We start from the raw sequence: 14009 nt of genomic DNA, 5'->3' as shown, positions 1-14009 counted from the left end.
AACACACTCCAGTATTCCTGCCTGGAGAATCCCAGGGATAGAGGAGCCTGAAGGGCTACAGTCCATAGGGGTGCAAAGAGTCGGACACAAGTGAAGCGACTTAGCATGCACAGACTAGAACTTCAGAGGTCAAGGTGAAGTCTGCCTTATTCTCCTCTCCTGGCATGCTCTACAACCTCCAAACATTATGCTGAGAAAGAATACGGCAAAAATTGTGGGGAAAATGATGAACGCTGTCTTCAGTAAATGGAATGAGTTAGTCACATTCACCACATAACTACCTCACAGTCAGTGCCCTTGGGAAGGCAGGATGAATACACACATGTTAACATATAAAAGACACATTAGATGCAGGGCAATCACAGCTGACTACGCAGAGCTAAATGCAATCCTGCGAAAGAGCATACTTAGTTTAATAACCAGGGTGGACAGGATTAGTGAACCTGCGTGCCTATTACAATATCCAGTTTTTCCAACTTTTTCATCCACTTCCCCCAAGAACTCCTGGGGTAAAGTCATTCCAGATTAGAGGGAAGGAACAAGACACAACAGATCTGCACTTAACAGGATTAATAAAGTTTTTAACTTTAAAGAGTATCAAACCAAAGAGACCACAAGAGAAAACAAATTTGGGACTAATGCTGAATCTGCCATGTCCATTTAAAACAAAATAACTGTAGATGGCTTTTCAAGTTGCAAAAACTGGCTGAGCTGTCCAAATGTCCCCCCTCCCTCCTTTCTACTGCATGCCTGTCTCTGACAAGAAAATTGCTAGTCTTAATCTGAAATAAAGCAATTACCGAATAGAGATGTGTCATATTTATAGTCTGCCCTCGGTGACAGGAATAACTTGCTTGCAACATTGAGAAAGTCACCCAAAATTGCTTTCTTAAATGTTTCGTGGAATTACCAGAGCTGCAGAGTAGAATATTAGCCTAACTTGTTTAATATGACTTATTTATATAAGCACTGGGTGATGTGACTCCATAAGGCTGATGTCATCTTGCCATCAGCTTCACAAACTGCTACATTCCCCCAGGGCCATCAAGAACAAGAATTCCTTCTTCAAGACCAAATTCTTTTAAGTGGCATTTGAGATACTACAACTAGATTCCAACTTGGAGCTCCTTACTAGTTTTCACCACCCTGAAAGGAATTTTTTGATCCCAGTCACCTTTGTGTGCGTGAAATCCATTATCAGTATTAGTGGTATGGTTTTTCCACTCCACACTCCTGTTCTGGGTGACTTCAGCCAGCCTCGTGGCTTTCAAAGCCATCCATGTGTCTATAACTATGGGCTTCCCCGGTGGCTCAGTGGTAAAGAATCTGCAATGCAGTAGACACAGAAGGGACAGGTTCGATCCCTGGGTCAGGAAGATCCCCTGGAGTAGGAAATGGCAACCCAGTTCTGTATTCTTGCCTGGAAAATTCCATGGTCAGAGGAGCCTAGTGGGCTACAGTCCATGGGGTCGCAAAGAGTTGGACACGACCAAGTATACATGCACACGTCTATACCTGACCAAATTATATCTATACCTTTCTCCTGACCTCCAAAGGTATATATCCACTTGACATCTGTGCTCTGAGGCCTGATGCCTCATCACTCAGTGTGTGATTCTCAGATCAGCACCATGGCATTACCTGGGAGCTTGTTAGCATTGTGGGACTCAGGGTACCATCTTAGGTTGACCGAATCAGAATCTGCATTATAACAAGGTCCCCAGTTTCCCATGCACATTAAAGTTTGAGAAGCACTGGTCTGTATCACGATGGAGGATTTTGCACATTTTACCCTGATGATGTTATTTATTTGGCACAACTGTGCTATTAGATTATAAACTCTGCATGGCATGAGACTGAGATTCATTTTGCTTTATACTTCTACCTCCTAGCAGAGGAGAACCTAACAGTAGATACGCAATTTGTTCCATTACTAAAATGCAAATGGATACATTGGCATGGGAGCCTGTTGCATTTGACTGTGGGATGGAAGAAAGTTGACTGACTCATGGTACCCGCTGTTCACTGGCAGAGGCATCGTTGCTCATCACTGTGGATTCATAAGTTTGCATGTAGTACTTCGTGACCAGTTCTAGGAGGGGCTGTATTAGGCTTTAGGATGTCAATTAAGTAATGCTTTTGCAGGAGGTTATCACCAAATAATGCTACAACAACCTCACCCTTTCTCTGGCTTATTCAAAATTTGAATTTGTCCAAGGAGCCAATTAGAGTTGCTGGCCCATTTGTCCTGTTCTAACCTGGACATCTGTACAGTAATTGGGGCATGACTGAGGCTTTTCCTTAAAATATGTGTTTACGAGCATTGGCCTGGGCTTATGCAGGATCACACTGGGCCTGTGTTTTTCAGCAGAGCAGATGAGCATCCGCATTTCACCCTGAGCTAGTGTTTCCTATTCAATTTCCCAGCTTTGTTCCTGTATCTGATACTCATTTAAGAGGACTTCACGGGACCCGCAGGATTCGTGAAAATCAATGGGCAGTAAATTTAGCTCTCGGACAACCTCAGAATGGCCCTCATTTACATCAAGAATTGAAACTGGGCGATGGAAGTAGTAACAGAGGGACCACTAAGGTCTAGCAACCTCAGGAGGTGGGGCTGTTAGCCTGGTGTCCTGGGGGGCAGAGTCACAGATCACTCACGGTGGAGAGGAAGGCTGGCTTTGAAATACAACTTCTATGTAGATGAATACTAGCAGTAACATGTTTTTCAAGGGTATTTTAGGTGTCAGTGCTTATTGTCTATACAAATAAGGTCTCTAGCTGAAACATTATTCCCTGTTTTTCAACTGCTTTTATATCTATATTGCTGTGTTTTACTTTGGAGCAGACTTTCCCAAATACGTCCGATCCTGAAAACCACCTGGGGAGTTTGTTGAATACTTGCTTTCCTGAGACCCACCCCAGACCTAATTAAGGTTTCCCTGACAACTAATGGGGAATGAGCATTTCATATCAGTTGATTCTTAATTGAATTACCTTCTCTTAAGTGTTCATCTATATTTTTTCTGAGGCAGAGTAGCAAAGCTCCTCTGTTTCTGTTCATTCATCTCTTGAAGAATTTTTTGAGCAATTTTGGAGCCCGGACCCTCTGCTAAGCCCAAGGGAGACAAAGATGATTAAGACTCAACCTCTGCCATCAAGGAGATCAGATTGCAGGGAGACGAGACACATAATAAGATGCACTGAACATAATGTCCTGGGGACCACGTAAGAACTAGACACAAATCAAGCCCTACAGTTTTATGTCTTTAAGAGAAATGATAATCCTACACATTTTAAAATAGAGCCAAAACAAAATTTTCAGGAAATTAGTGTGTCTCCCACGCCACATTAAAATGAGATTCTTTACTTTTTTAAGACCGCCAGAAACAGCTTGTAGCTTGCCCAGCACTTGGCACAAAGCTGGCACAGAACAGTTACTGATGAAACAAATTAATGAAAAGAAAGGTCCGCAAAATTAAGTACTAAAAGCAAAACAAGGGGATTCTTCCAACGAACCATAAGTGAAGAAGACTGGCAGGGCCTCAGAACGCTTGTTCCAGGAGTTCACACAGGGGTTTCAGACTCCTCGCTCACTCTATGTTCCATTGCTGGCTGGCTGATACATTGGTTGCTATGGAATAAAATATTTTGTCCTTCCCATGAGCCACTTTGCTCAGTCATCATGAGCATGGCAAAGAAAAGTTACCCTCATCGGGACTTCTGCTTTTTTTGTTGTTGTTTCTTGCTATCCCTTTTTTCTTCCAAATGCAGACTATTTAATATGAATGTTATTTTTTCCAAACAGGGCATAATGTCTAATGTTGGGCTTTCTACCAGGGGAATATCTTACTAAATAGAGCTTAGTGCCATATATTTCTTAGGCCATAGATTTCATTTTCCTGGAAGGAGTTTCTCATCCACTCTGGAGGGACTTCAGGTTGAAAGCCTTCAGGACAAAAATAAATACATAAATAATAAAATAAATCTAACACTAGTCTCTCCATCTACATTTCCATATAAAGAACCCCAACTGAACCAGAAGTGAACACAAGAATACTTGTGCCCTATCTTATTCTTCCTAATTTTCTAAGTAACTGTATTCTAAGTATCATAGCTGGAGAACAATTAAGGAGAATGCACGTAACTCCATGCCAGCTTTCTAGAAGTTATGATGTAGGTAGTGTGTGCGTGCAAAGTCGCGTCAGTCATGTCCGACTCTGTGCAACCTTGTGGACGATAGCCTGCCAGCCTCCTCTGTTCATGGGATTCTCCAGGCAAGAATACTACTGAGGGAATCTGGCCCTGTTACTTGTGAGCTTTGTGAATTCATATGTTTTAAGCAGAAACGTTCATGTAACAGTTGTGCCCTGACTCTCTCGGAAATCATATAGTTGCTGTGGTCAGAGTCACAGAGCTCCAGGGATTGGTGTCCGTGTGGCAGCAAACCCATCTCATGTCTTATGTCTCAGTGTTTCTCTGATATAGCTGAGAATACCTGGACCTTCCAACAGGAGGACTGTCATCCTGCCAAAAAAAGAGTATTATTCCCAGGCTGTGTGGTCACCACATTTATTTTCATTACTTTCAAATAGTAAAGAAAACAAAAATAATAATTTAAAAAATCTTCAGAGGATAAAATGATATTGATGACAATGATGATACTGATGATGATGGAAGTTGGCATTGGCTAAATGTGACCCAGAAATGAGCTAACATTCATTATATCACAAAATCTCATAAATAAGATATTGTGCAAAAGAAGCAAGACACAAAAGACTATGGTTCCATCCTTTATTCAGAGCTCTAGAACAGGCAAAACTAACCTATGGTGGTTAAAATTAGATCAGTGATTACTTGAAGCAACTGAGGCAAGACTGCAGGAGGGCTGAGAGATCTTTTCTAGGCGGGAGGTAAGTGTGTCTTGGTTGGAATGGGTTGTTACGTGGTTGTGTTCACTGGAAGACCTAAGTACCCAGGGCTTTCTGGTGAACTTTGGAGGTCAGGCTTGTGGATCACACCTCTTATAAGAGTGGTTTCTCAGCCTTTATTTTTACTCATGACCCATCTGCAATGTTTACTTAAAATGCAGATTTCTGGCCTCTTCTCAGCATAATTACACAGAACTCTCTGGGAATGAGAACTTCAAATCTGGACTTCAGACTATCACCCCGCCTGCTTCTAATGCAGAAACCCAAGGCCTGCACCACACTGGTAGGTCAAATGGGCTTCCTCCCTGTGACTTGATGTGTTGGGGACCAGGTATATTTATCAGTGTCTCTGCAACAGTCCACCCCTGCTCAAAGAAAATTTGTTTAGAGCACACAAGAATGGTAAGTGGCTGCAGTTTTGTGTTTGAAGGAAATACTGGAAGGAAACAGTTTTTATCGAAAACAAGACAAAAAGAAACACTACCCTTTGTGGAAGTGACCGGTCATCTCTAGGCCTTTTCCTGAGCAGTGCCGCCTGCCACTTCATTTCAGTATTTGTCCTCTTTTCATGCCCTGATGATTTTTTGTTTACCTGGGGCAACTGGTTTTTAATTGATTTTTTAATAAAGGTATTTCTTGCTCTCTTTCACTCTGATTAAGAACCATAGCATGATCTCATCAGGCTGGACAAGTATTGATGGGCTGGGGGTATCAGGGGGCTAATAAAGAGTGTTATCCAGTATTTTTCAGTGACACATAAAAACTCCCTCATGAAAGATACTGGAGGCTGAGCATCATATAAATGTCACGCTAGAAACAGTGGTATTAGGGTGTATACGGCCAGACATTAGTGATTTCATTAATGCACTGAGACAGGTCTCTTCCAGGGATAAGTGATGGTGAGTGGGCAGTGGAGGGTCAGTGGGAAAGCAAAGGAAAAGCCAGTACTAAACAAAGAGTGAGTGAGCCCTGTAGGTCTCTAGTTGTTCTAGATAAGCTGCAGCAATTTAATAAAAATGCTTCAGATGAATAGGAAAAGGAGAACTTAATTCAACTCTTCATTTTTCTATCTTCACCTTCTCTTTTCCCCCAAAACACCGTTTACCATATTTCAAAAGAAACAAAGTGTTGAAAGCCAGAAGTGCTTTCAGATTTATCTTTTTTCTTTTACTCATTAAATCTTTAAGTTCAACCTGATCCACTGTACTTCTTAGATTACTGAGGGGAAGAAGGATGGAGGGTCTGTGAGTGGAATTATTCGGGGGTATCCTCAGCTACTGCCTGGCTTCCATTTCAGTCAGCCAGTATTAAAGCCCCAGCCTTACCATAAAATGACAGTCTGGCTTTGAAGAGTCCAGAAAACACCATTAGGCCAAAGGGCAGGAGAGATTTTGAAGCTTTTTTCCAGACTGAAAATGTGGTTTTCCTGTGATATGTGCCCAGTGCTGACCTAGGGCCATGGAATATAGAAAACATTTAAGGCCATCCATCCCCTTCAAGGAGAGACTGGCTGAAGAACACACACCATGCAGGAGACACACACACACACACGTACGCCTATGCTTTCACACACCTTTAGATTTCACAGAAGCAGAGAAATGTAACAGCCTTTCCAAAGAGTACATTTTGAAAGTTAAGGTTGACAGTCTGATATGTTAAAAACAAACTGAGAAAAACCACTTTAATGACAACAAAAGATAATTTTCTTTTTACCTTTGTCTCTATTTTCTCATTATTCACTGAATTCATTATTTTCAGGGGATTCTCTGTTAAGCAGGTAGGGACACGTGCTGGTGCCATCTGAATTATTACCATTAATGTAACTCAAATTGTGCCCATAGGCTGTTAGGGCCTGGAGACATTCATGGGGGGTGTGTGTGTTCCTTGTGTTCCTGCAAAATTGGAATCATGCTGTGAGTCACATTGTCAGTCTTGCTCTGTGTATTATCAGTTGCGTTGTCATGAACATCTGCTTACAGTATCATTTCATTCATTCATTCACTTAACAAATAATTATCATGTGTACCCTTTCCATGCTTCAATTTCCCTCTGACACTTCACTTGTTCAGTCTTGGTTTTGCTTTGTTCTATGATTAGAAGCCCAGGAACAGTTGTATGGATAACTTCCAAATGGAAAGGTATTAATACAAAGTGAGAGTGGCTCAGGGTCCCAGATGATGAGTGATCTATAAATATAATAAAGCCATTGACAAAAATTTGGTTTATGTTCATCCTGTACTCTGACCTGAATGTCAGTTAGTTTTCACAGAATAATACATGTTTGCTGAACACATTTAGAAAACACAAATAGGCAAATAAGAAATAAAATAGAAAATAGAAACCATATACATATTTCCATCATTTCCCCTCGGAGACAAAGTGCTGCAAACATCCTTTTGTGTACCTCCTTCCTATCCTTTGTCTGTATACTTACAAATGGGTTTTGTATGGGATTTTGCAAAAATGAGATCAAGGCATATGAATAGTTTGGGCACCTGCTTAGTTATCTGTGTCCTGAGCACTGTTTTCTTTGACATCATTTGAGTAGAGGCAACAGCTGAGGAATTATCTTCCATCCTGTATAAGTGATCATGAGCCTTTGGTTGGCTCTCTGTGGTTTGTGTCTTTTCTGGGCATGCTTTCCCTGCATTAGAAGACAGTGATAGTAATATCTCATCTTTATTGAGCATTTATTATGACGGCCACTTTAATAGAGCATCCCTTGTCATCTTCCAAACAACTGATGAGGAAACTGAGACACAAAGAGGTTTAGAGCAGACAGCAAATACAGGATAGAGCCAAGACTGGGATTTAGGCAGTCTGACACCATGATCGTAAGCTCTGCCCACACTGACAAATGTGTTCAGATCTGTTAGATTTGAATGGGATTCAGAATCCTCAAACCCAACTGTAAAGCTGGTAGACAGCTTTGCCATCACCTGGTACAACCCTCCTGATTCCAATTGGGGGACTTCAGGTGGCCAGACTCTCAAGTCACCTTCTGTTGGTCTTTCTACCCTGCCCTGCTGCCTCCCAGCCATCCCACTTTATTTTTCCTTTTCAAAACTCTGTGATTTGAGTGTTTGGGGACATGAAAGATTAATAACCTCAGTCTGGACCGGGCTGACTGTGGGCAGGCCTTGCGAGAGCTTTTCCCACACTTTGGTGCCAACAGGTCTCAGGCCTGGACTGTACACCGCTGTTATTCTTTCTAGCTCTGGGCCTCTCTGGAGCCAATCAGACCCACCATGACAAACCGAACCAAGGTTTTGAGAGAGAGAGAGAGAGACCCAGGGGACTCTGCTACCCAACTCGTCATGGAGCCAGCTCTGGATGTCTTTACCTTCATTCTAAAACTAGTGTCAGACCAGACATGCTGGAACCTTACCAAGCTGACACTTTAATCTATGTAACTAAATCCATCAGTGAAATACTAATGCTCTCTACATTATTTTTCCTTTCCTAGTCAGTTATTCGCAGCCAGAAAAAGTTTGTCTTGAGGAATTCACTTCCCCCAGGACTTTTTTCTAGTGCCACAGAGTTCAGTGAGAAAAATATCCCTGGGTCCAGAAGTGTCTCCTGTGTGAGCTTTGTGACTGTGGGCCTGGGGCTTCTTGTCTTAGGACCCATCCTTTGTCAGTAAACCAACTGACTTGGCTTAAGTGGATTCTGAATCTCTTCCAACTTTAAAGTATCTGTAGTCATTGCTAGCCTCCATCCAACAAACTCTAAGCCTGCCACAATATTCATGAATTTGTATATTTATTCATTTGTATATTTATTCAAGAGTATTTTAAAAGTACCTGGCCCGTGCCCAGTCCTTGGGGTTGATGAACAGACGTGTAATCAATTCATTTCTGTTGTAATAAGTGCCACCAGTGAAAAATACAAGGAGATATAAATATGTAGTGGGGCCTGACCTCAGTTGGGAGGCTAGGCATGGCCATTGGGTTGGCATCAGCCAGATGACAAAAGAAGAAATGAGCTTTGCAGACAGGAGAACATCAGGTTTGGATGATCCTAGCCCGGGCTGATGTAAAACCATTCAAAGATATGAAAGAGCCCCAGTGGGACTGGAGTTTAATCAATAAAAGGAGTGTGGTTTCTTACTGATCTTAGACTAACATGCCAACTCCTTCCCTGATCATGGCAATGAGGCCCTGCCTAAATCCCCAGCCCTACCTCATGCCATCTTGTGACTCACTCTTTTTAGCCACACTGCCTTTCTTTTTCTCTCCCATATCACTTATTTTAGCCTGAAGACTTTGCAGGTGCTAATCTACTCTTCCTTCTCATCTCACACTGCTCTGGAATCAACTTTACTATTTCTTACCAGAGACCTTTCCTGATCACCCCATCTCAGGGAGGTTAGCTCCTTCCTGTTCTTAGAATCTGTTCATTACTATCCTAGTGCTTGTCATGGCCATGCTTCCTTGTTTACTTGTTTATTCACCTAGGGCAGGTACCATATCTGGTTTGGTCTCCTCATTTAATATTTGGAGTGTGAAGGAGGCTAACGTGTAGACAGAGTATAAGCCCTTAAAGGACTGACCAAGGCACTTGGGCTTCGTCCTGTGAATAAAGGCTTCCATACGAAGCATCTCAGGGAGAATATGGCCATCTCACAAAGCACATGTAGGAGGGCTTTGTGGAGACTAGCTGGGAAAGAGGCATGAGAAGATGTGGAGAGGCCAGACAGAGGTGATGGCAATAGTCTGTGTCAGAGATGAGAGTGGTTTAGATGGGAATGAGGGAATCAACCATGCTGGCTGTACTCAAGGGGTATTTAAGAGACGAGTCCATAAAACTTAGCGGTTCTCTGGATCTTCGGTAGAGACCTCGGTGAGGCTGGGTAGCCAAGGAACAAGCCTCTGAGAACCTTTTTCTCATGACTTCAGGTTTCTGGATTAACTACCGGCTTCTCATGCTGGTCTGTTCATTGCTGACCCACTGCTGGGGCATATATGAATTTTTGGTTTTTAGTTGAAGTCAACTAAATATTGTATGCTTGTTGTATTGTGTTTTTAATCATTTTAAAATGGGAAAAACCATGCAAGCAGATGGCAGAGAATTTATGTAGAAGAGAAAAAAAATTCCCCTATGATGCCATCACCAAATTACAAACTCTTATCATCTGAGAGCATTCTGTTCTTTTTGTCATATAAATTTGTATTATTTTGCACATTCAGGTTTCTCTCCTGTTTATCATTCAGTACTCTGAATATTTCCCATGATTATCTAATATCTTTATAGCTATCACTTTGAATTGTTGTGTTATAAGTTTTACTCTTAAGTAAATTATATAAAATTTCTATATAAAATTATAGAAAACCAGAGGTGACTCCCAGCTGACTCTTCCCCCAAACCACATCTCATTCCCCAGGGAACCAAAGGCTGGGGGCCAGCGTGCCTCTTTCCACACACTTTGTGAGCATTGGGATATACCAATGAACAGATATACATATATACTTTTTTATTTCACAAAAGAAAGTTTTCTGGATATTATATCATGCTAGCAAACACAGCTATCTCATTTTCATCTATAGCTGCATAGTATTCCACTATATAGACATGCCATAATTTTATCCAGCTATTACTCTGGTCATAGTTATTCACATAAGAATTCGGTAGCAGTCATTCAGGCCTACATGCCTTATACACCCAGGTAGGTGTCTCCTTAGAGTAACTAGCAGTGGAACCCTTGAATGAGGGAATGTGGATTGTAGAATTTGAATGATATTGTCAAATTGTGCTCTATAGGGATTCTACAGTCTACACATTAATCAACAGTTCCTCTTTCTTCAAACCCTCTCCTCAGTCTTGAATACTTTGCTACCAGATAAGACCCAGAATCTCACTGTAATTGTGATAGGTATTTCTTCAGCTCTGAGAGCACTTGACGCTGCTTCATATAGTCAGTCATTAATGCTTTCTGTAAATTGTTTTTGTAAATTGTTTGTTTTTATATATTGTTTGCCCTCCTCACTCCTTGTTTCATTGAAATATTGGGTTTTTTTGCTGTTCTTGTTGATTTGTGAGTTTGCTGTATACTAATAAAATTGGCTTTTTGTGTATATATCACAAAAAATTTGTCCAGATTTGTCTGAATTCTGATTTTGTGTTTTTTCCCCCTGTACCAGGAAGTAAAGAAATAGTTCAAGGTTTTTGTTTATGGTGTTCTCACTTAATGGTTGTACAATTTTCTAGCAATTAAATGCATTACAGTTTAACTATTTTACCATTAAGTGTGCATCTGTTGCTTACAGTTTTTAGGTAATAAAAATACTACTGTGATGAATGACTTTGTACGTGTAATTTTTTATTATTTTAGGCAATAATATATATCTTAAGTGAGAGTACTAGATCATGGCTCTTGATAATACACTGTCAAGATAATTTTCCAAAAAGAAAACCCACAAGCAGTTTATTAGAGTACCAAGAAACCTGTCTGTGTCTGGATGCCTGCTGTTCATTTGTAATATAAAGCTTCTCCAAATGGCCATTGGGTTTACTTTTTAAGAAGGAGAGGGGTAAAGAGTGCAGGAGGGGGAAGAAAGTGGAGGGTAAGGCCAAAGAAGTCTCTTAAGGTTTTTTTTTTTTAAAAAACAATTGGGAGCTACACACATACAATCCACCCCTTCCCATACATCAGTGGCCTAGTACCCCAGGTTTTGAGGGAACAGCTTGGCTCCTCTCAGAATGCAGATACTTGCCAACCTTGGAGTGATCTTTGCAACTCATAAAACACAGAATCCTCCAAACCTGGGTTCTTAGAGTTTTGAGGTCTGTTGTGTTTATCAAGTAACTGAAACATCTCAGCTGATTTAAGTTGTGGTCAGTGGCCACTTGATTCTATTTGAGCTAATCTGGCTCACCTGACGTTACTTGTGGATTAGGCAGAAAGCTACCCATGGTAAACTGCCTCTTACACAAGCTAACATTTCTTTTACTTATAAAGCCTTTTCTTATATAAATGTCCATAGACACCTTCATGAACTGAATAACCTACAGATTTATGTGCTGAAGTCCTGACTTTCAGTGCCTCAGAGTGTGGCTGTATTTGGAGAGTGTATTTGGAGGTGCTAAGGTCGCTGGGAGTGGGCTCTAATTCGATCATGATTGGTGTGCTTATAAGAAAGGAGGGGACAGTCCCAGAAGAGAGAACAGGTGAAGAGAGAGAGAGCGGTCACCTACAAGCCAAGGAGGGAGACCTCAGAAGGAAACGAACCCTGTAGACATCTTCATCTTGGACTTCTGTCTCCAAAACTGTAAGAAAATTTCTGGCGTTTAAGCCAACCATGGTATTTTGTTATGGTAGCCCTAATGAACTAACGCAGTACCCCAAAATGCAAAGGATAATATAATGAATTTGAGGTACCCACATCCCACTTCAACAACTAACAATAATTTCTCTTAATCATGTTTCATTTATCTCCTCAAATGATTTTTCCTGGGCTCTTCTAAAACAATTCCCAGACATATCCTTCCGCTGATAAATATTTTAGTATGCATTGCTGTTTGAGGGCTTTTTCTTTTCTTTTTTTTTTTTAAAGCATATTCGAATACCAGGCCGTTATTTTTCCTAATGAAACTAGCAATAATTTATTATTATTTATTACCCAGTTCATAGTCAAATTTTCTCAATTGCTTCAAAGAAGGTATTGGTTTGTTTACAGACAGTTTGAATCAAATTTGAAATTCAGTTCATGTATGTGGTTGTTATTTCTCCTAAGTCTCTTTTATTCTAGAACATACCTGGGTCTCCACTCTTTTCTGTGATATAAATTTATGGAAAAAGCTGAATTACTTGCCTTACAGACCACCTCATGTTCTGATTTGGCTGCATATTTCTTCAGGGTATGAACTCAATCCTTTCTCCCAGTTTCTTCTATAATTTGTTAATTAGAGACTTGATTAGATTCAGGTTCTATCAATATATTTGAGGCAAGAGTATTTCAGTGGTGGTATGATTTTGCATTTTAAAAAGTAGAAGCAATTTATTTTCTATTTGAAATACTCTGAACAGCATGTAAAATTGGCTTGGGTAGCTGTGGAGATGGTGATTTTTGCATATTAAGCACCATGCAAGGACAGGAAAATGAGAGAAATAAATGAAAAATATGCGAACATCATCATTTTCACTAGAAATCTGCCCTGGGATGAAACCTTCCTGGCTTTCGGAGCAAACTACTATACGTTTTGGAGGTCACAAAGAGTGAAATTATTTTATTTGAAAACCGTGTTGGTGTGGCAGCTGCATAGCTGTAAATATGAAGCATCCAAGCAAGTGTGCCGCGTCTTCACTTTCCAGGGCTTCCTCTCCCCTTGGAAGCAGGACAGCTTCTCGATGGTATTCGTGCCTTTTCCCCATGCTTCCAGAGGTCTGTCCCGCCCTAGGAACTGGGTTTCACCAAAGCATGGATTACAAGAGCAGAAGACTAGAAATGACCTCCATGTCCATCAAAAGGGGACCTGTTGATTATGTAAGGAACACTAAGCAGCCTTTAAAAAGACTTCTGTAGAGTTATAGGTGCTAAGAAGACACGTCCTCCAAAATATACCATGCAGTGAGGAAAGCAGATTTAAAACTGCATAGAAAGTAGCTCACCAATGTTTGTTTATATGCGTGGAATATTATTATAAGAACACATAAGAAACTAGGAAATTGGAGGACTAAGGCACTAGTGTAAAAGGTTTGCTTTTTATCGTGGGCTCTTTATGCCTTTTGAATGTGGAGCTATGTGTAGAGATTTTTCAAAAAATTAATGAATTGCTTGGAAACCGGGATGGGCTGAGAGGTTGTCAGTGACGCTGCAGAGCTGAGCTAGTAGTTTTCAGTTCTCATCTGTTTATCAAGCCCAGGAGATGACAGACAGCAGTGGGGTTTTCATACAAAACACTTTCAGCTTGCATTTGCCCACTTTGAAGAGGGAAACCAAACAGACTTTTGGAACAGTTTTCAAGTATCAAACGTGTTCTGTGTTTCAAGGGGTTTTAACTCACAAATAGTCCTTTCTCTGCACTGACATTCCCCACTCTGAGAAACTAAAACAAGTAGCTAGTATCCAAAAAAAAGTA

General features: G+C 40.8%; 2 protein-coding genes across 9 annotated transcripts in view; both read left to right on the top strand.

Moving 5' to 3' along the window:
• PRDM6 (PR/SET domain 6) overlaps window positions 1-5561 on the top strand; it is a 177194-nt gene extending 171633 nt beyond the window's left edge. For 4 of the 8 annotated variants that reach the window (XM_055549616.1, XM_055549595.1, XM_055549612.1 and 1 more), the window contains exon 7: window positions 5093-5556. In XM_055549616.1, the coding sequence (XP_055405591.1) occupies window positions 5093-5444 (352 nt within the window). In that variant the 3' untranslated portion in view covers window positions 5445-5556. Of the gene's footprint in view, window positions 1-5092 lie in introns of all 8 variants that reach the window. The other 4 variants (XM_055549556.1, XM_055549566.1, XM_055549576.1 and 1 more) reach the window with 3 other exon arrangements.
• Window positions 5562-11905: 6344 nt separating this feature from the next.
• The window catches only part of CSNK1G3 (casein kinase 1 gamma 3), a 410789-nt gene continuing 408685 nt past the window's right edge, over window positions 11906-14009 (top strand). Inside the window, exon 1 of the mRNA XM_055549423.1 lies at window positions 11906-12199. The gene's annotated coding sequence lies outside the window, so the exon portion shown is untranslated. The remainder of the gene's footprint in view (window positions 12200-14009) is intronic.

Source organism: Bubalus kerabau, chromosome 1, assembly GCF_029407905.1.
Source record: "Bubalus kerabau isolate K-KA32 ecotype Philippines breed swamp buffalo chromosome 1, PCC_UOA_SB_1v2, whole genome shotgun sequence".
Classification (NCBI taxonomy): domain Eukaryota; kingdom Metazoa; phylum Chordata; class Mammalia; order Artiodactyla; family Bovidae; genus Bubalus; species Bubalus kerabau.
The sequence above is the reverse complement of the archived record's forward strand: the minus strand, read 5'-3'. Positions and strand labels throughout refer to the sequence as shown.